General features: G+C 38.9%; 1 protein-coding gene across 1 annotated transcript in view; it reads left to right on the plus strand.

Moving 5' to 3' along the window:
• The first annotated feature begins 4,658 nt into the window (after nucleotides 1-4,658).
• Nucleotides 4,659-21,179, plus strand: part of LOC121888598 (cadherin-7-like) — a 106,904-nt gene continuing 90,383 nt past the window's right edge. Inside the window, exon 1 of the mRNA XM_042400215.1 lies at nucleotides 4,659-4,895. Within this exon, the coding sequence (XP_042256149.1) occupies nucleotides 4,659-4,895 (237 nt within the window). The remainder of the gene's footprint in view (nucleotides 4,896-21,179) is intronic.

Raw genomic sequence — 21,179 nt, forward strand, 5'->3', positions numbered from 1 at the left:
AATTAAAAGATCTGCACTATATCAGGCTAAGATACTGCAACATGTTTCGGAGGAAATTCATGAAACTAATGACTGCAGTGGGAATAAGTGGAACTGTACCAGCATGACACAGAATGTTACATTTGTTTAAGGACAAATAATAGAATAATAAAATGGCTTATAAAGATGGATATTTATTGCAGTGAAGGTTTGTTTTGAAGCAAAATGCAACAAATGACTTTAGATGTCTGACTGTGCAGATGTGACGATAAACTCTGCTTGTGTTTGCAGCCTATTAGCCCTATAATGACCATATTGAGTGTAATACTGTATATGAAAGAGCATTTTGCACCCATCTGCACTACTTGTTTTGACGTTTTCTCATCAGGATCCTGCAAGGACTGAAAGAGGTTTAATTTATGTCTGTAGAATAACTTGAGGTCTCACTGAACTACTTTAAAAAAAATGTATCAGAAAAACTTAACAGAAATACTGTTTGCTTTCATTATGGGGATATTGATAAAGTCCATAATTAACATGAGGTTGGATGTCTTATTTTTAATTCACTTTTTAATGTGTCAGTTGCTTACTTTTTGGTACACAAACAGTGCTTCATTTTGCAACTCTAGCATAAATTTGAAAGTGATTTAATTGAGGAAAAAAAAAGCAAATTCCCATCTCTGTTATCATACGGCACATGTGTTCAACCCTATAAGCAGGAGGATCGCTGCTGTCTACACCTAGCTCTTTAAAGATGTTGAATTCTTCCTTTTTCATGCAGCATGTGACATGTACACACCGTCAGCTTCAGATCTACTGGCGAAGGGTGCGAGATGAATTCAAATGCATATGAGATGAGGTATCAAGAATCTGCTCAAAAGGGCAGGACGGTGGTTTAGTGAGTTGGGGGGGACCCTTCAACAGGAGGACTCGGGTTCAAGCTCCTGCGTCAGCAAGAGTCTGGTGTGTATGTGATGTGAGTGTCCTTGAGCTGAAGATCCACCTGCTCCAGAGTTATTGTCGCTTTGTACCTGACCCTGCGCTCTGATTTCCCCTGGAAAGAGACGAACAAAGAGGGTTCCCTGTTATAATTATTTATATGAAAACTGCTCATATGCTGCCTTTTTTTTATTACAAACAGGGCTTCAAATGTCACTAATACACAAGAAAAAACTGACAGGTGCTAGTTTGTTTCAGCAAATTATTAGAAATCCAGATGATTGTATCATCAACATACAACTGCACATACTTTTCGTTTCTAAATTGACCCCATGAACCGCCTTTATGAAGTGTCTCAAAACCTAATTGAGTTCACAGCAGTTTGCGTTGTGTGTATATTCTGACACTCTGAATGTACACAATGATTGAGGAGAATATGGATCAGAAGAAGCGTGTGATTGGTTACTGAGCACTGTAGCACTGGTAATCCTGTTGTGAGACTGGCAAATGGGATTAGGACACTGTGTGTAAGAGAAACAGAGCCGGGGGATGACTGGGAGGCTTTACATTCACGGCTGTATCTCACATTCTCACTTAATTTAGCGTCTTCGCTTTGACGCTGCCCCAACAATGAGTCTGCTCTCTCTACAGGAAGTCCAGCATGGATGTCTGTCAAAGCTTTGACCACACTGAAAGATTGATGTTGCCAGACTGAAGGTGCCAACAGATGATATTTTGTGCTGATATTCAATTATTTTAAGATAACTGAAAAGGCACCAGTATAATTTTCTCTGCAGGGTGGAAAAATAACTGAAGTATTTAGAGGATTTGGCACCAAAATGTTGGGAAAAAGAAGAACACAATTCTTTGAGTCAGGCTGCTAGTGCTTTAAGGCAGGATAACCCACCTCTGCTATTCAGCAGAAGGGGAGAACTGCCTTTACATGAGGAATACAGTAATAGACAGTTTGATATCTGATAGTTAAAGCATAACGCCTGTGTTTTTCTCACTTTTGTGCCATTCCTTGAAGACATCAGGCCTGCTTTTCCTCCTTTCAGCAGGCGCCATTCGCTGCCATTCACTCCTGTACTGTATGAAAAACAGCTTCCACTGAGTGAGATAATCCATCACAGCGAACACAACGCCTTCGTTTGGGTTCTGCCAAAGTTTCTCTGTTTCGTTGTCACATCATCGTGCCTCAGTTCAGTGTTTTTTCCGTATCAGCGACGCGTTACGTTACGCTCTGCTTACTGTCAATCACCTGACACCAACAGGAAGAAATGGAAGTCCTCACGAGAAAGTAGTCTCACAAAACACTCTCTTGTCACATCAATCTCTTTGTTTGCCAGGGAGCAGTTCATTTCAAGCTAGATTTGTTATTATACGCTTTAAGTGTTTTAAATGATAAACAATTAGTTTCTTTTGGAAAAAAAAAAAAAATTCTATTGCTGCATGAATTGCTTGAAATTTTGAACAAATAAATCAGACAGTAAATCAGGAAAAAATAATTGAATAAAAAGCCTTACAGAGCACATTGTGACACTCTCAACCACATAAGTGTTATCTCCAGTCTCTATCTGCCTCCCATCTCTTCTAATGTTGAGGGTTTAGCAAAATGAGAAGCTTTACCTTGGCCGCTCAGCTCAAACTGACCCTGCGCCGATCTTCTCTCCCATAATACCACTGCTGCAACCTGCCTTCACAACTCGTGCTGCCCTGCAGCCAGATCTGCTCCACTTTCCACCTCTACCATTAAATTGTCATGCAGAGGCAGTGACTTTGAATCTGTGTGGAAATGTGTATGTGTGTGTATGTGTGTGCACGTTAATGTGTTCGAGCCTGTGTATTCTTGCTGTATCTCAGTCTCATATACGAAATGCAGATTAGAATGATTGTTTCCACAGCTCATTGGAGAAAGTTTTGCCTTATAGGGGTTTGTGTGCTTTCTGAACCTTGACCAGAAATCTAAAAAAAAAAAGGAAAACATTTCAAGATGCCTCTGTGAAGAATTTGAACATTTAAATGAAACATTTTTAAAGCAAACTCTCAAGATTCTTCTCGCAGACATCTAGGTGTCTGGCGAGGTGAGGAGCACGCTGTTGTGATTTATTTAGGTGTTAATTATTAGCACCAGATAATGACTTCGCTATGGCGAAGTCATTACAACAAATCACTTACACAGGATGTGTGGTGTGCTGTTTTTATTTTGCTAGGGGGAATGCAGAGCAAGTAAAATGAGAACTGGAGAATCTGTGTGGGAAGAAAGAGGTCACTGTATGCCAAAGCAATTACCTTCTTAGTCCTGGGCCCTGCCAATACTCTGCGAAGAGGAGAGAGAAAGAGAGGTCAGCGAGGAAATAAATATACGTCCGTGCGGTCAAGCTCTCGGTTTTCGAAATGTCTGCTTTCAGAGGGCTTCGTTTAGATGGCATTTCTGAGTCAGTATCATCCCAAGAAATTGCATGAATTTATGAGCCAGCTTCCTTTTCTGCTGCAAAGCTTCACCGTGTTTTCACATTCAAAATATTTATTGAGGGAATGTGTTGGAGTCATTGTTAGGTGTCAAACCAGACAGATAATACTGGTGATATTATGAAGTTCATGTAATTACCCAACTACTCGGGACTGCCAGCTTGTGTTGCGACATGAAGAACATTATCTACCAGAAGCTGATGCTTTTCTCTGTTTTGACAAGTCTTCATGTTCTGGCATCTTGGGGAATCTGTCACAGCATGACGATGGCAAGAAGACAGATCCCCTTGCATGTGCTTGGCCGTCAAACAGACTGCATGGAGTAGAGGTCAGGAGCGCTTGGGCCATCATGCTGCTGACAGCTCAGATTTATTTTTAATCTCGGTGATGAGAGCTTGCCACACAGATCATGTGGCTTGTTAGTGTTGAGTGGCAAGTCCCGCCACCATTACGCCATGATCTTATACAAAGAGAATGTGACAAAATAACGACCTTGGTGAGGTAAAGCCCAGATAATTGGGAGCCAGCTGAATGGTGTTTGATTGTTATTCCGTGCAGCCACTGTTGTTTCTTTCTGTGTGAAATCTCTTTGCTTATGTGCATTCAAAAGCCAAGTAATTTCTCCCCCCATCTTACCCTTATTAACATTTTGACCTTGCTGGATTTTTCCTTGGCGTATGTGTAGGTGAGTGTGTGTATGTGAAGGACATTATGTTGATTGTATTTACCATATTTACTGTCTATTCATTTTTGACCAATTTCTGTATGATTGGTGAAAAATGTCATTATCATTGCATCAGCAAGCACATTACTTGCTGTCTAAAGTGACTGCGGTCACAGAGGCAATTTTGCTGACGGTACTTTCTCTTCTCTCTCCTCTATGTCTTTCTCTCTCTCTCTTTTTTTTTCTCTTGCTCTCTCTGTTCTGATAGGTGCCAATTATATAGCCTCTGTGTTGAAGCCTCCCCGATTGCCATTGACCCTGTTAGCCAGCTTTAATGTCAACTCACTGGCTCCAAAGCGGAAGGAATTACCCCACTTTTAGTCTCCAATCAGGAAAAAAAGAAGAGCAACACAGCAAAATGCAGAGCTTGACTCTTTTTGAACCTATGCGCTCTGTTCAGGGTGTGACTTCACTTGCTTTTTGGTGAAACACAGGGTCAGGACTGTGTGGATAAAACCCTGAGGGTTTTGACATTTCAGCTTTGCCGTCTATTTTTAAAATTTTGCTCCTCTTCTGGCCTCAGTGCTTTTTGGAGGGGGCCCAGATGATGGGGTGGTGTTGCTCAGGCATATGCAGAGCCCTGGCTCTCCTGGCACTCCTGCTTCCCTTGCGGGAGAGGGGCTGCTGGGGGCTGAATCCCAGCTCTGGGGATCTGGAGAAGTCCCCACGCTCTGATCCAGGCCCCTGGGAGGTCCTGCACAGGCACAAACGCAGCTGGGTATGGAACCAGTTCTTCGTGTTAGAGGAGTACACAGGAAATGAACCACTCTATGTTGGCAAGGTAAGTGATCTGTGACTGTTAATGTTAATAATCAGTGTTGCACGGCTTAATGATGTGTTGTAACAGACTCAAAACAATACATTTGCAAAACCAACATTTTCAAATGTTTGACTAATCCAATCTCTGACTAAAAAAAAGCTGTGATAAACTGATACTCTATGTGGCAGCAGGTTTATTGCATCTGTACAGCACTACACATATCAATAACCTCTTACCATAATGACCTGCAGAATCTGGGACACAGCAGAGTTTTATACAGAGTTATACATATTCCCTATGCCCTATATAAAATCTTAAACAAATGAAAGACAAAACACAGACAGTGTAGGAAGGTATCCAACATTTTATTCCAGCCAGTCTGAAGTATGTGCTTATACAAATGTGCAATTTTAGTTTAGAGGCCGCTGTACAATATGACAAGGTAATTTGCATTGTAATCAATCCATAGAAAAAGGTGTATATTACCCAAATGTGTCTTTGTACAGTAGGTGTTCTGCCAAGGTAGTAGCAGATAGATCAAAGTAATGCATGTTTTGGCAGGTAAATAAGTATGAAACCCTCCCAATGACATTTAAAGCTAGGCACAAATGGCATAGTTAATGTGAGAGTACATTGACAAAGTGACTAATCTTACATAAATGAGATATGGTTACACTCCTGTTCTATTATGGATTACATTTCCTCGTGTGAAAATGTATGCAGACCAGTGGGGAAAAAAATTCAGACACTTCACTTAAAGAAAAGTAGGAAAAAGGCAATGTAAAAATATTCAATTACAAATAAATGCAGTGCAGTGAAATTTTATTTAAAAGTAAAATGCATCAACAAAAGTGAACATACTGGTAGCACTTATTTTAACCTCCATCACCCACCCAATTTTAGCATTTATAAGCAGTAAATAATCAATCAGTAAATGGTTTATAAGACACTGTAATGAAGTTGTAAGCATATATAAGGAGTGAGTGTCTAAAACAGTACAAATACTTTACAAGGCACTGTAAGGATCTGTCATGTGTATAATCATAGTGCTACATTATACAGTATTATAAAGCATTTATCTACTGTTACTATACCAATCATTCATGCCCGTAAGAGTTCTAATTGTTGATAAATACATTAATTAATACTTAAAAATGTACATAACAACATAGGATTAAGAATGTCCTTACATGTTTACAGCTACATTATAGTGTGTTTTAAACCATTTAGTTCTTTGCACAATGAATTATAATGTTATTATATATATAACGTCATTTATAACAATGTATCATGTTTTATAATCTTTTGTATGTAAAATAGAAGTATTCAGACCTTTTAACATCTAACATCTTTAGGTGTTATTTATTAACACTCAAAAACTTCATCAGGACTGTGTGGATGTGTTTTGATTAGATTTGATTGACAGCACACCACACGACCCACCAACTGTCATCAGATTGTGATAGAAATGCTGCCAAGTCCTGATTGGTGTGTGGAAGTTTGTGACCTCACCTTTTTCCCCAACCGAACCCCGCCCACTTCACACCAATGAGAAGAGCACAGAGAGAGAGAAAACAAACAGAAATAACCAAAACTGTTTTAACTTAAGCAGAAAATAATGTGTTCATATCGATTCCCATTTATTTTCGTAATAAGAATCTGACTGAGAGAATAATTTCCTCAGGCCTTTAAGTACACTAGTTTAGTAAATGTACTTACAGTACATTATACCACTGGAAGTAACTAGTAATTAAGGATGTCAAATAAATGTAATGGAATAAAATATATATATATTATCTCCCTCTGAAATGTAGTGAAATAGATGTACAAAGAAGCATAACACTGAACAGGCACAAATACCTCAAAATGTACTTAAGTTCAGAACTTAAATAAATGTATTTAGTCACATTCCACTACTGTAAGTAATTAGTAACTATAGCTGTTAAATAAATGTAGTGTAAGAAGTAAAAAGTACATTATTTCCCTCTTTAAAGTACTAAAGTAGATGAACAATGTAGCGTAACATTGAACTTGTCAAGTAAAATACAGAACAAGTACCTCAAAATGTAATTAAGTACAGAACTTGAATAAAAGTACTTAGTCACATTCCACTACTTGAAGTAACTATGGCTGTTAAATAAATTCAGTGTAAAAAGTACAATATTTCCTTATGAAATACAGTGGAGCAGAAATAGAAAGTAGAATAAGATGGAAATACTCAAATAAAATACATGTACAAGTACCCCAAAACTGTACCACTCAGTTACCACCACAGATGCAGACCTAATTAACATCCACAACTTCAAGTTTATTGAATCGTATATTGCCCTTTGTCAGATTGTTGGTTTACATCACAGTGATTGGTGTACATACAGTAAACCCTGCTCCCCAGCTTTCAGCACCACTGTGGAAATGGACAGCTCCTGTCTGGAAAATAGCTCTTGCATGTGCGGCACAGGCCAGATGGGTCTTGGATTGGTCTCTAGATCCCTGTTATCTTGGAGAATTTTCTGGTCTTATTATTAAATTAGTTTTCATCTTTCCGCTCATCTGCAGGATAATCATTCTCATCTGCATGTATTTGCGGGGTCTGCTCTCACAAGCCCATTTCCTTGCTGTCTCTGAACTGGATTAGCGTCTCCAGCTGGAATTAGGATACATTTGACTGTCCTATTGTTCTCCTCTCTATTTTTGCCAGAGGGATGCTGGAGGAAAGCATCTAAATCACAATGAGTGTATTTGTGACACTACTGGAGTTCAGCTAAAGGTCATTTCTTGTCAAAGCCTGCACAGCATAATACCTTCTTGTCTTATCTGTGTGTCCGCTGATATCTGTTATATCTTACTGCTGAGGAGAATATTTTGTGTCTATGAACATGTAGTATGATTCAGATGTTTGGTCCTTCTCCTGTGTTGCCCATTTGAAAGTTAAAGACGAGAGGCCAGTACAGTACTCAGGAATTTCGAGTGCTTCTTTTCTTTTACAAACACCTGTGTCTGATTGCTTTTCTTGTTAGTAAATCCCGAAGGACTTGAGCAGACTGATTACTTATTCATAGATATGTAGAGATCTGCATATCCACATGGAATATACACAAACTCATTTTCTAACAGGTAGTCCTTTTATTTTTTCAATACACTAGTGCAGTGCCCGGTCAAAATGTGCATGTTTGGAACGGGCCGATTGCTTGTTATTTCTTTAGAACCGCATATATATGTATCAATTGACAAATGTATCAAAACAATAAGGAATTAATAAATTACATGGTTTAAATCAAGACAGAAACTTCACCAGCGAGACTAAACTGAGGTTTAACTGTAGAAGCAGTTTATGGTCTTCCACTGGTTGATTTTACTGCCAATCAAACATGTCTTTGCTCCTATTGGCTAGTTTTGCTGCCTCCTCCTCTGTTTTTTTTTTCTCCTGTGTATGCTTGTTCTTCTCTGTCGAGCAGTTTAACTGAGCGGGGGGCATGCCTTTGTCCTGCTCAGCCAGTCAGAGCCCAGAAGCCCAGCCCCACTGTGAAATGACGGTGTTTATATCAAACAGTCTCCGCTGCACTCAGACATGGAGCTGAGTGGCTCGCTGTTTGTTTATTCAATTTATTAATACGAAATGTCCAAAGTGCACCAAATTCGACACTGCACGTCCTTGGGTCCCCGGCAATACATCCGCCAAGCGTGAAGTCAATTGGATGAACAGTTTTCGAAATACGCAAAAGACACACATACATACACACAGACAGACAGACAGAGATTCCTGCCTTTATAGTTAGATATATTGGTTGATCTTTTATTTCATTCAGTATTCGTGGCTTCACAGTGGTATTACTAGCAGTGAAGGTGAGGACAACTACATGACACTATAGCAGAAGGCATGTAAAAACAAAAATCAGACTGGCTACATCTTTACATCTGACCTCATGCTCAAGCTCAATCTAACCTCTTCACAAATATGAAAAATCTGATTCATTGACTCCCCACGGGCAGAGCATGCTGCCTGGGAGCTTGAGAAGCTGTCACATTATTTGTTCCCTTAGATCATAGTTGTCACATAGTGTGTGTTTGTTTGGTATCACAAGGGCATGCTGCTGCTGTAAAAAGTCTGGGCGGGACACCCTGACCTCGTGACTCAGTGTGAGCGACATTGAAGGTCCCTGCCATGTCAAGAAAATGACCTTACTAGAAATGAATTCTTCATGTAGCTTCTACAAAAAGAAAAAAAAGAAAAACAGATGCAGATGGAGCTAGTTTTTCATACTCAGCTCTAAAATTTCCAGCAGGTTATAGACAGAAACACCAGAGTGACATGACCAGTGATTGCTTTTGTCAGATGTATCCGGGTATCTAATATGACAAACAATGGGAATCTGTGTCCAAACAATGGCACAGTCACTGCACAATTTGGTCATTTGTTTGGCTGGAAGCAAAGAGAAATATGATATAGTCAGTAGGAAATGGGAAGTCATCACTTTGGCCTGGCTGCTCCCTTTGCATCTGCAGTCTGCTTGGCTTTAATGCATTCTGTCAGATTCCGAATTTCACAACCAAATGTCTCATTATACTTTGGCACTCTGCCTCGGGTAAGTGTACTGGCCTGGAATCAGCTGCAGTCACATCAAGCCAGTGGAAACATACATTAAAGAACCCCAGACTACACAGCCTCCACCACAAATTGGTGACGCACATATTTAAACAAGCGAAACGCTGGAGAAACTCATCCACTTAACAAACACTTACTGGTAAACATGATGTGATTAACATTTTCTGCAGGGTATTCATGTGACTAAATATTTGCAAGTGTTGAAAAGTACCAATTTGTAGCTTCTGCTGAATAAGCGATGTTAGCAGGCGTTCAAATTTGTAACACGGACAATTCAACTGTCATGTTTAGATCTTTGTTTTGTTAATGCACCACCTCTTCTTTCTTTGCACTTAGGAATATTTTTTCCACTCCATTCAATAACTTTTGTAAAGCTACTGCTACATGCTATTAAGCACATATCTTTTTTTTTTTTTTCATAGATCTATTTATATTCAAGTGACTCCAGATATTTGCAGCCTCTGAGGCAAAGAAGTGTTGCTTCACATCACGGGAGGTACAAGCAGACAGACACAGCCCTTATGCTGAATTTCACTTATTTATAGAGATGTCTTCGAAATTGGCAGTCTGACTAACCATCCGAGTAATGGATGGACTTATTTCACCTTATGATTCAGGCAGCATTCAGGCGGCATTAGCGAGGGCTCTACTGCAATGGTCACAGAAGGATTTCTTCCATACAAATAACAGAATCTCAATAAGAAGCTTGAAAATGGGAAAACATCTCTTGATGGAGGAAACACTTATAGCTTACTATCAAATCTTCAAGTGTGACTGAAAAAAAAGAAATCACTTGTCTCAAATGTTGCAACAGGAAATTTAAATTTTCCATCTGTTTTTGTATTTTGGCTTTGCAACAAGTGTTGTATTTGTTGCAATAACCATTAGACATGCTTATGAGCATGAGTCATATGTAATTTCTGACCTGATAGCCAGAACCCGGTGTTGTGCGTGACAGTAATTCACTTTAATAATCAAACAATATGCATTATGGCCATCAGGGATACTCCCACAGATAATTACAATGGAGCAAACACAACATGTTACTATGCAAGCTACTTCATTAGCATTCTATTAGACGTTCACTGTCAAATGGGTTAGAATCATAGAGCACAGGGCGCTGCTGCAAAGGTCAGTGTGAATAGCATCTACTCACACTCGCTGGTGCCGCAAACACGTCGGCGCAGCTGGGGAGTGGTGAGAGCAGCATGTTGAGCTGGGGGAGGAGGGTGATTCAAGCTGACAGGAGGGACATCATACACACAGTACCCAGGGACAAGAGCTCACAGAGGGGGGAGCTCATGAGGCATCCTGGGGGCCTCTGGGATGGTGGGAAAGCCTTTATCTGAGCCAGGGAATCAAAGAGGATGAAAACAGTAGCGTACAGTAAACTAGACTAGAAGGTAGTTATCAGGAGGGTAGGGGAAAGGACAGGAGAGGAGCATTGTTTACACTTGCACTCTCTCTCACGTATAGTGTCAGGGCTGGAGTCAACATCACCAAGGCAATTTTCAGATGAAGGTCTAGTAAAGTTGAAGTCAAAGTCCACAAAGGGTCATGGCAAAGTCAAGACAGTGAAGTTTAAACTGAAAATGACTCAAAACCAAAAGAGGCAAAGAACTCTACGTTTCTTACAGAAAAAAAGAGTTCCTTTAATGGATCAACAGAGATATAGATCAAGCTAACGACTCGGTTACAACTGACAAATTCAAGGCGAAATAATCAAATAATGACTGTCGAATTATCGTATTTTAGGGAGAAAAGAATTGTATATTCAAATCTGTCCCAAAGATCTCTGCTGCACTTCATGATACATCCCTCGGTTCACCAAGTTGACTTTAATGGACTCCGACTACAAGTCACTTTTTATTAAGCAAGCTACAAGACACACATGCATCCTATCATGTAAGATGCAAACAGGTTAAAGATAAACCAAGTGCAAGTTTCAAAATGCGGTCACCAAGAGATTATATGAGGTTGTGAATGATGACAGTGGCTGTCTATAGAGATTTCAGCAGAAATATGACTGGATTATGTATCAGGTCTAGGGTCAGTTTTACATTATGAATTATTGACATAGTTGAGATGAATAATCAGCATGGTTACAAATCAGCTCTGTAGCATTTAACTGTTATGGAAGAAAAATGTAAATGTTGAAATTGTTGTACGTTTAAGTTTGTTTTTTTTAGAATTATTCATTGTACATTGTACAATAGGCTAAATTATCGTATAAATACAATAATTATTATACACCTGGCAACACTGTGCCTTTACCTTCTTGGTACAAGGTTTGAATTTTAAGTATTTGAGAACTGACACATGCTGGTCAGAAGAAACAGTGTTGTTTTGTGGCATCTTGTTGTTGCAAACGAGGAGTCATTGGATCTAGCAGTGTCCTATCATTCCGATTATAATCAGAAAAAAATCAGAAAAAATGGCAATATTCACTGATCTGACTTTTTCAGTCCCGATACCTGGGCTTTGGGTATATAAAATAATAATAACAATAAAGTATCTGATACCAGATTGGCCCATTGTCAATTATCAGTGCATCTCTAATTCAGTTTTTGTTAAAAAAAAAAAAAAAGATGCGTCATCATTACTACCTACTGATTGGTAGAGCATGTATTTGAGAAACTGGGACCAAGTCAGCAGACCTTTTGGGAATTATAAGGTTACATCATTATTTTCAGCCCTTTAAAACTAAACTACATAAAAAATGAAATTAGTTATGAAAACTCCTCCATAAACAGCACACAAGGTCTGGTTTTAAAAATCGCAGGGCACCCTTGGAATTGTTTTGGTGCTTTTTTTCTGTCACTAATATCACTAATTAAAAATTTCATAACTCAACATGTACTCTACCAAACGGTTGAGAAGACAATTAAACGGTTAACATCAAGAAGGTTACCCATTTTTGCCCCATTTCACAAAGCTTCCAAATCTCACATGAAAAACATGTCGACGTTTTTGCCAAGTAAAATGCCAAATCCCACACAGGCGTTCTTAATTAGCCTGACTGGTTAGACCTCCAGTCAGGTGGAAAATTTGTGGAGCCATGCTGGGAGTTACATGATGTCACCACATTTTGTTGTATTAATAAGAATGATGATGGTGTAAGTTTTCCCGTCTAACTAGCAAGTATCTTACACTCCACGTCATCTGAATTAACTCAAAATATGAATATCAAAATGTACATGAACTGCAGCCTATATTAAACAAAGTTTCCTTTGTTTCTTGAACAAGACAAGTATGCATAGAGATGGAAGACATGAAAAAATGGTCTTGGTCCTGTACAGGATTTACTTTTCATATGTTTGCACTTGTTACAGAAGCTGTTTGTCTCTTTGCCAAACTTAAGTTATTATTTAGAGAGTGGATTTACACCCCTTGTTTCACCCCTTGGCTAGGCTCTTCAAATTTATGGTGGTCTCATGCTAGCTTGCTTAAAACAGGAGTACATCATTTTGGCATTTGGATGTAGTGTACAAGATAAATGCTCCCTCTTCTAGCTAGTAATGTTAACTCAATTAAATATTAAGCAATATTATGGGCAGAACGAGCTGTGAAATGGTTTGAAGTTGTTGTGAATTTTATTTAATGTTTTCTGTCTGTATCCTCTTTTATGTGCTTTTTTTTTGTCTGAATATAGGGCTGCTGAAGTTTCCTGAAGTGCTGATGTACTGAATTTTAGACATCCCCAACAGGTCTGATCTTGAATAATTCAAGAGAGGTCTTCAGCCTGTGCTGAAAGTATAGACGTACTGTGAATACACACAAAACTTAAGTTTTTAGATCTCTTTATTTCCCTGTACAAAGTGGATAACAGATGGCCGGGAGGCTATTGTGTTTCATATAACGGGGGTATCAAGCATCCCCCTGCACTTCAATGAATAATGTAAGCATGGCACGGCCCAACTGCATACAGGTAGTTCATGTATTATAAAGAGGTTGGTTAAATTTCTGCCACTTGTTCCTCCCAGAATGTCTTGCGACGTTTTAAAAGAGAGGTTGGAAGACAATTTACCTTAAGTAAAATAAAAAATTGCATTTAGTCAGCTGGGAAGAAGAAGAAAGGCATAATATGAGAGGTACAGGAGAGAGTTGGTCAAGCATCTGTGTGCAGTGGATGCTTGACTACAACTCTCAAAATGTATTGAGGCATTATGGAATGGTGCTCATTTTTCATGGACTGACTAATTGCGTTTCACGTGGATATCTGTATGAAATTAGCTGTTTGATCTCAGTGTATCTGAAATGGGTTTTCATACAGCCTGATACACCACTAGACACAAGTTGAGGCATTACAAATGTTTCCTTAAAGACCCCCTTCAATGAAAATCAAGTTTTTAACCTTGTTAACGTGTCCATGTGGTGTTTTTCATATGCTACAAGACACATAAGCAGTCATTGCCATGGCTGAGCATTTCCGCTTTGAAACTGAAGTTTACCAAGTCTCAAAAACACGGATTCAGTTAGGCGGGATTTCTTACATCACAAATCTAAGGAACCAATCATTTATAATTAAAGATAATCGTATGCAGAGTCTACCTCCTCAAGTTTTCCCCGACAACTGATTCCGATCTGTACGGAAGAGTAGCAACCCGACGAGCTGAAAAGCCGAGTCCGACATATTGCTGTTTAGCCAAGTTTCCATAAGGAGAAAAAAACAGTCTCAGTCGGATCAGATCTGTTTTGTTACCCAGTGAGAGAACTTCTAGCCTGGTCATGTTAGCTTTTAGCTTGGCTAGCAGACTAGCCCGCTAACCCCTCTTTTGCTGCCGTGCGCACCGCTTTCCCTCGCCTCTGAGCCGTCGTAGTCTGTTACGCCAGGCCACCGCCGCAGGGCATTGTGTCCTCGGGAGCTGCAGACCACTGAGCGCCGCTCTAAGCTTCGGTGGAAGTGAGGCGGGTGAGTTGTCGATAATGTTCCGAAGTTCGGTTGAGCTGTACCTTCTTGGCCTAGTTGCACCGGTCGTGTTATCTGCACACTTACTCACGTTAAAAGAAGAGTCCCTTACACTTTTTACAGCACACTATAACCGGGAGCCAGAGAAGCCGCTGCACTGCTGCACGCCGAATATTTGCATATTCATAGATACTGGAATTTTTAATGAGGGAGAAGGACTAGATATTTTAAAGATTTTAAAGTGGTAATTATACTTTTTTGCTGAAAAACCATATCAGACACACATGATTTTTCCAACCAGAGTATCTTTATACATCTTAATACACGCTGGAGAGGATCTTTACAGGGGCATTGAGTTTCCACATCTCTATTATTCCTCCTTTACTCCTCACAGAGTCAGACAGTTGCTCATTGTGTCGAGGGTGTTTCGAGATTGATTCATTATGTATTACCCTCTGCTGCTTATAGGACCACAGGTTTAAAGTCTATCAGGACTCCAGTGAATCTGACTCTTAACAAACATTTTTATTTATCTGAAGCACTGTGGTAATCTGATTATTCCCACTTTCTGCGGTAGTCTGATTTCAGGAACATCCATCGAAGAGCCAAACCTGGTTTCCTTTTTCAGGTTAAAGCAGAAAGAATAATTTGATTAACACAGCTAAATTTCAGCTGGAGAAACATGTTCAGTATTACCTTGTCTGGGTTTCTGGGAGTTAGTGCATGTAAAGTCATGTTGGAAAGTACGACTAGAGGAGGAACATATAGCATCCCCTTTTTGCAATAATCAATTGCTATAACAAAATGGCATGAATGGCATTTTGTGATTTATAGGTGAAAAAATAATACAAAGTCTTAATAATCATTTAAAAGCACTCAGTCTTGTTTACAAAAGTGCACAGGTGTAGGTTTGATTTCAGAATTGGGGAGATGCAATAAGGTCAGAAAATCTGTATACTAACTATGCAAACAATATAATATAGTAAAGCACTTTTCAGAACATGTTTACAAAGTGTTTTACAGACATAAAAACAGAAAATACACAGTTACACAGTGCAAATAGATATTAAAATAGAAATTATGATTAAATCGGTATTAAAATTGGCACTATTAATGCGCTAACCACATAACCATTGTATTTCCATGGATTGTATGGATATTTCCATGGTAACTAAACGGAGCAGTCTGCTTTACTTACTTGTCCTTGATTGATTGATGCTCAACTCTAGCAGCTTTTTAGGAGAATATTGTATGGCTGTAAATGAAAATAAATATTTTTTTTTTATTTAAAACAATCTGATACGACTTAGAGTTACTTTTCTCAGCTTTTTCCAAGATACAGCAGCCTGTATGTTACCTGAGAGACGAAACTGGGGTGAAAAAAGTCAGCAAAACACTCTGTGCCACTCTTAAAGCTTAATTAATATGCACTCAAGGTAATAATTAAAGGCGACTCAAATGAGCGTATCAACATGTTGATCAACTTGTGATAGCATAGTTCAACCAAAGTGCTTGTCAGATGGTTGAACAGCGTCCAAATCCCCTCCCTCCGCACCTTCCCGGTGTCAGAAATTGGTACGATTGCATCCGACAATTTTGTACCTACTTTTTGCAGCAGTTAGTCGGATGATTGGAGGTGAACTTCTCTCTCAAGCTCTTTTTTCGTTCCCTAAGTGATTAATTCTGTCACTTTAAATGTGTACAAAGGCATGCAATTTGTCGTGTCTTTTCATGTCACAAACACTTTTGCCTTTAGTCGTAGTCGGATGACACTTTGCATGAACTACCGTAGCCTTCACAATTTTTCAAGTCTGTCTTAAAACAAGTCTGTCAGTTGCCCAAATGAGCATTGAAACAGCCTTTGCTCGCTGTAACCATTCCTCCTGTTCATACTGACCTTTAGAAGATCTGTAAATGTGCTTACAATGTAAATGCTCGTTTTCTGCAAAAATACATTTAAGAGTTTATGTGACGATAATATGAGGTTTCAGTCATCTGAGTTAGTCAAATAAAGTGGATGTCTTCCATGGTTACAGTCTTTTTAGTAAAAAATTCCCTGGTTTTGTCTCAACGGACAGTGTTTTCCTGTTCAGCTACAATGGTAGGATGTTAACATAAAGAGGGAATTCACATTGAAAGTGCATTATGAAGGCATCTCTTAATGGCCAGTATGAACAGGAGGAATGATTACAGCAAAAAAAACATGTCACTGTTCATTTTGGCACCTGACTATTGTTTTACGACAGATTTGAAAAGCTGTGAACCTGTCTTTTAACCTGTTACTGACACCATCCCACCTGTGGGACACTTTAACCTTGGTGGCTTTATTTTCAGGATCACTTATACTCATTCTGACTTTTTTGAAAATGTAAAGAGTTACCTTTCAAATGAGACCAGGGTTATGACTGTAATCAAAAGGGTTAAAGAACAGTTACCTTTTTTTTATTGTGGGGACATTATTTTTAGGCTTGTGCACAAAAATGGGCGTGCCTGGTAAGAGGTTAACCTCATCTGGGTTTCTTGAAGTTCTTACATGTATCATGTTGTAAAGTAGCTTTTAAGGAGGAAAACAATACACCATCTCAAAGGTTGATTCTGACGTCAGACCAGTTTTTGGAAAGAGCAGAGGGAAATACATAACCGAGTTACCTGACTTTCTCACCTTAACCTGATTACTCAGTGTAATCTGCTTTTATGTGTGTGTGTGTGCATGTAAGCGTGTTCAAATTGCAGCTCTGCTAAAGTAACCTGATGCCTTCTATCTCATCCCCTCATCCCCTCCATGCACACACACACACTCATACACTTCGTCCTACCCCAACACCCACACCCTCCTCTAGACATTTACCATCCAATGGATGAAGGGACCCTAATATGCTAAAACCGGGGATGCATTGGCCACCTCTCACTGTAATTAAATTCAGTCATAATGAATCATAGCCCCTAATCCTAAAACAGGCTATATTTCCACAGGGAGGAGAAATGACCTACATGTACTGTACTGGAAAAGCTCTTAGTATAGCCTTTCTACTACAGCTTTCTTACTTGGCATTCACTCTGAAAACATGACAAACACACGCAAACCTCCCTTTGAGCTGTGTTGAAAGTAAATGACTTGTGCAGCGTGCTTATTTCCATATCAGTGGTGTTCATTTATATTTGTATATCACACAAAGCATCATTAACAAAATCAGGTAGCAGCTTCAAAAGATTCATAGCAAGTCATGTCACAGTTTATGAGTATTTCTTAATAATGTGGTCAACTACTGTTTTTTTTGTTTTTAACTTTTTCTGTTCTGGTTTCAGCTAATGTTTTGTGACTTGAATAGCAATACGATGTGCAACGGCTCATTGCTCTGTGGAGAAGAATCTGCGCATAGTAACATGAGGCAATTAGGGTATTGTATGAGCCAGTCATAAGACTAATGCTGGTGATTCACAATGGTGCCTCTGTACCTTTGCTCTTGGAGGTGTATTTTATCATTTGCAGACCATGTTGGTTGCAGCCCAAGATACTGTCACCGGTTCATTGTGTAAAAAATACACTTGGCAGCAGGAGAACACAGCAGCGGGAGATAATGCATACTTTGTTTTTCTGTTTTGAATGGCCACAGATAGAGAAGAAAAAGTGCTCTTGGTTGCAATGCAGGGAAGTCAGTTAATTACGATTTCTATCTTTGTTTCGCATGTTTGAGTCAATGTGTTAAATTATTAGTCTTTTTTAAAAATGTAATTGCACATGGGTACTAATTGCATCATAGAATGTAAAATTTCAGCTTTTAATTCAAGCTTTTATTCATTCCTAATAATGGGCCTCCACTTTCAATCACTGGAAAACAGATGTTTCATCTGGGCAGACTGGCTAGTGTTCTTTGGTAAATAATTTATTCTTTCCTTTATTACATGTCTGTCTTTATAGAAAACTGAGAGCCTACAGCTCAAGGCTAATCTCAGCATGCTAACATGCATGCTCACAGTGTGAATGCTAACATGCTTATGTTGATTGTGTGTTAGAATGTTTACATCTGCTAATTAGCACTAAGCATAAAGTAAAGCTGATGAGACTGATGAGAATGTCATTAGTTTGGCAGGTATTTGTATTGGAGAAATTAACATTTTGACCCAATGATGGTGCTAGATATATATAAAGTATGGATATATAAAGTTATGGGAGTATTTAATGTTAGGAAAAAGAGGAAAAGTTCAAGGGGGGCGTTTGTACCAAATTTCAAGGCAATCTATCTAGTAGCTGTCAAGATATTTGGCAAAAAAACAGAAATTTCAACCTTATGGTGGCAATAGAGGAAATGTCAAGGAATCACCAGTCATTGAAATTTACACTGTGGGAGTTATGAAAGCCTGAACCAAAATCTGTGCCAGTCCATGTTGCAGATGTAGAGATATTTTGCTGGATAAGTGAACATTTTGAACTGCTGCTGGAGTGAGATAAAAAAAAAACAAAAAAAAAACAAGGGATCACAAATGTCAGCAGGGTTCATCCTCTGGGGATCATGAAGGTATGTGCACAATCCAAGAGTTGTTGAGATATTTCTGTCTATAGCAAAGTGGTGGACTGACATCATCTTCCCCAGAGCCATCCCTAAAAATACATGCATGACAGCTAAACTACATCTGATCATGAAAGTCTAGCTAAGGAAGCTAGTCTGTGTATTTTCTTTTCAGTTGTATTTCATTCAGAGCCCAAGCTTAATGATCAAATGATCTAGTAAATAATCAGAATGCAAGAAGTGACCTTTGGTGCTCTCTCTCCTCATCTGAGGTACAGGCATGGCTGTAAAAGGATAATTGCTCAATTCAGAATTCAGATGCTTCAGTGAACAAAACGAACCCCCCTCATTATGGACTCCACATGGCTGACTTTGGATATTTGATCCAGTTAGGGTCAGACTTTTGGAGCCCAAAGCTAATTCATAAAAATATAACCACAATAACTGTATTGAAGAGAGCTGGTGGCTGAATCAATTCTGTTTCGGTTTCTTTTATTCTCATACCCCAAAGCATTCATTCAATTTCAGGGACAACAGGGATAAGTGGATCTTTGCTGGTTGGAGAAAATGTTTGGTAGTAATTTTTCTTCGCTTCCTTGTACTGGACTCTAGGTTTGTATGCCCATCATGAAAAAGCAAGGCCATATTCTGAGTGTGAGTGTTAAGTATGTCATTTGAATTTTCTTTTATACGGCATGCACATAACTAAGTACAAACTTTTCTGTGATCCTTCTATCATTTTTTTTATGTTCTCCTTTCTTTACTTTTTCTACTCCATGGATGTGACTCCATCAGAATTAAACTTTCAACAAAAACATCTACACAATACTTGTACTTTCAGTCGAAAGGACCTTCACCTTAGGCAGGCGATTGCTTCTGGCCTATGTACAATGTAAACTAAAGGTGTAAGACGAATTATTTCCCTTCCATTCAGACCAAAATTCATTCCATTTCAGTCCATTTTTTTTCCTGCCAGTAGATATTACATTGACACAGCCGGAATTCAGTTGAATTTAGAGGCTCCAAAGAAGTTTGAGGGATTTCTGTGAAGATATCCTGTTCTTGGAACCCAGCCTATTCATTTTCTATGGAGGAGATGAGTTCATCGTCTGACAGTGTTAAATTATGCCAGGGGGCTAAGGCTATGCAAAGACTATGGTATGATTCAGAGATGGATTGGGCTATGATCTAGGGTTGTTATTGAATTTGGCTCTTGATATCCCTCACAATGAAGAATAGAGTCGGGAGAGTGATTTGCTCTTTTTCTTGGGTGAGACTAAATATATTCACTACTGGAGGGATTGTGTACACATCAAAAGTCTTCCTTCCCAAAGGCCCTCTCATGTTGGGGTTTAATAAGGTATTTTATTGTTTGAAGTAGTACTGCTTGTTTGAGTTGTTTATAATCCCTTTGGATCGTAGCAGCACAGTTGGTATTGTAAAAGAGATGGCATTATCCGTGTGTTTTCTTTTCTTTTTCACCGGCACCAAGCTTCAGTTACATTGCATAATTCAGGTGTGCTTTTTCATTCTTTCCCCAAAGAACTGAAGGAAGGTTTGAGTCACAGGTCTCAGGATTTTTTGTTATATACGTCACTGACAAAGATTGGAGATGGACATGTTTGTTGAAATAGTATGAAGGTGCTTCAAAGAATCAAAAGTAAATGAAAAGCTGGAGCAGGGTAAATATGTTTTTCTATAAGTGGAACGTGTAGGCTGACAAGCAGATCTGATGTTTGCTGCATCTCTGGGGTTAGAAGGACAGCAACTTTTTTCTCATTTTCCTCTTATCTCTATCCTCCTCAAGTGTTGACAGATAATTGAAGAGGCACAAGTAACATGACAGGAGGCCTTGAGGATCTAGCGTGTACTGGCTACACTGGATATTGTCAGTGGTCAGCTTCTACTTGCATCGTGCTATTTCAGTCTCTGAAAGAATTTGCAATCTTGTCTTCTCAAGAAATACAAAATCAACAAATCCCTGCAACTTTTGTGAGAGCATGCTATTTATTTCCAATCACAGCCACCAGGAAATTGCTTGCAAATTTTTTCTAACATAAAAAAAATAATACAATTCAGAAAACTTTCACAAACCGTGGTCTAATAAAATGAAACTCAATTTCCTTGTGCAGAGGACTTCTTTTCTTTCCTGTCTTTGTCTTTTCAGGCATTATTAGCATGTTAAATCATTATTTTTTTACACTTAACTTGCATTTTTTTTTTATTGTGACTGAAAACAAAGTAAGACAAAAATGATTACATATTTTATCAAAAATTTTAGGGAA

The sequence above is a fragment of the Thunnus maccoyii genome, chromosome 21 (genome assembly GCF_910596095.1).
Source record: "Thunnus maccoyii chromosome 21, fThuMac1.1, whole genome shotgun sequence".
Lineage (NCBI taxonomy): Eukaryota > Metazoa > Chordata > Actinopteri > Scombriformes > Scombridae > Thunnus > Thunnus maccoyii.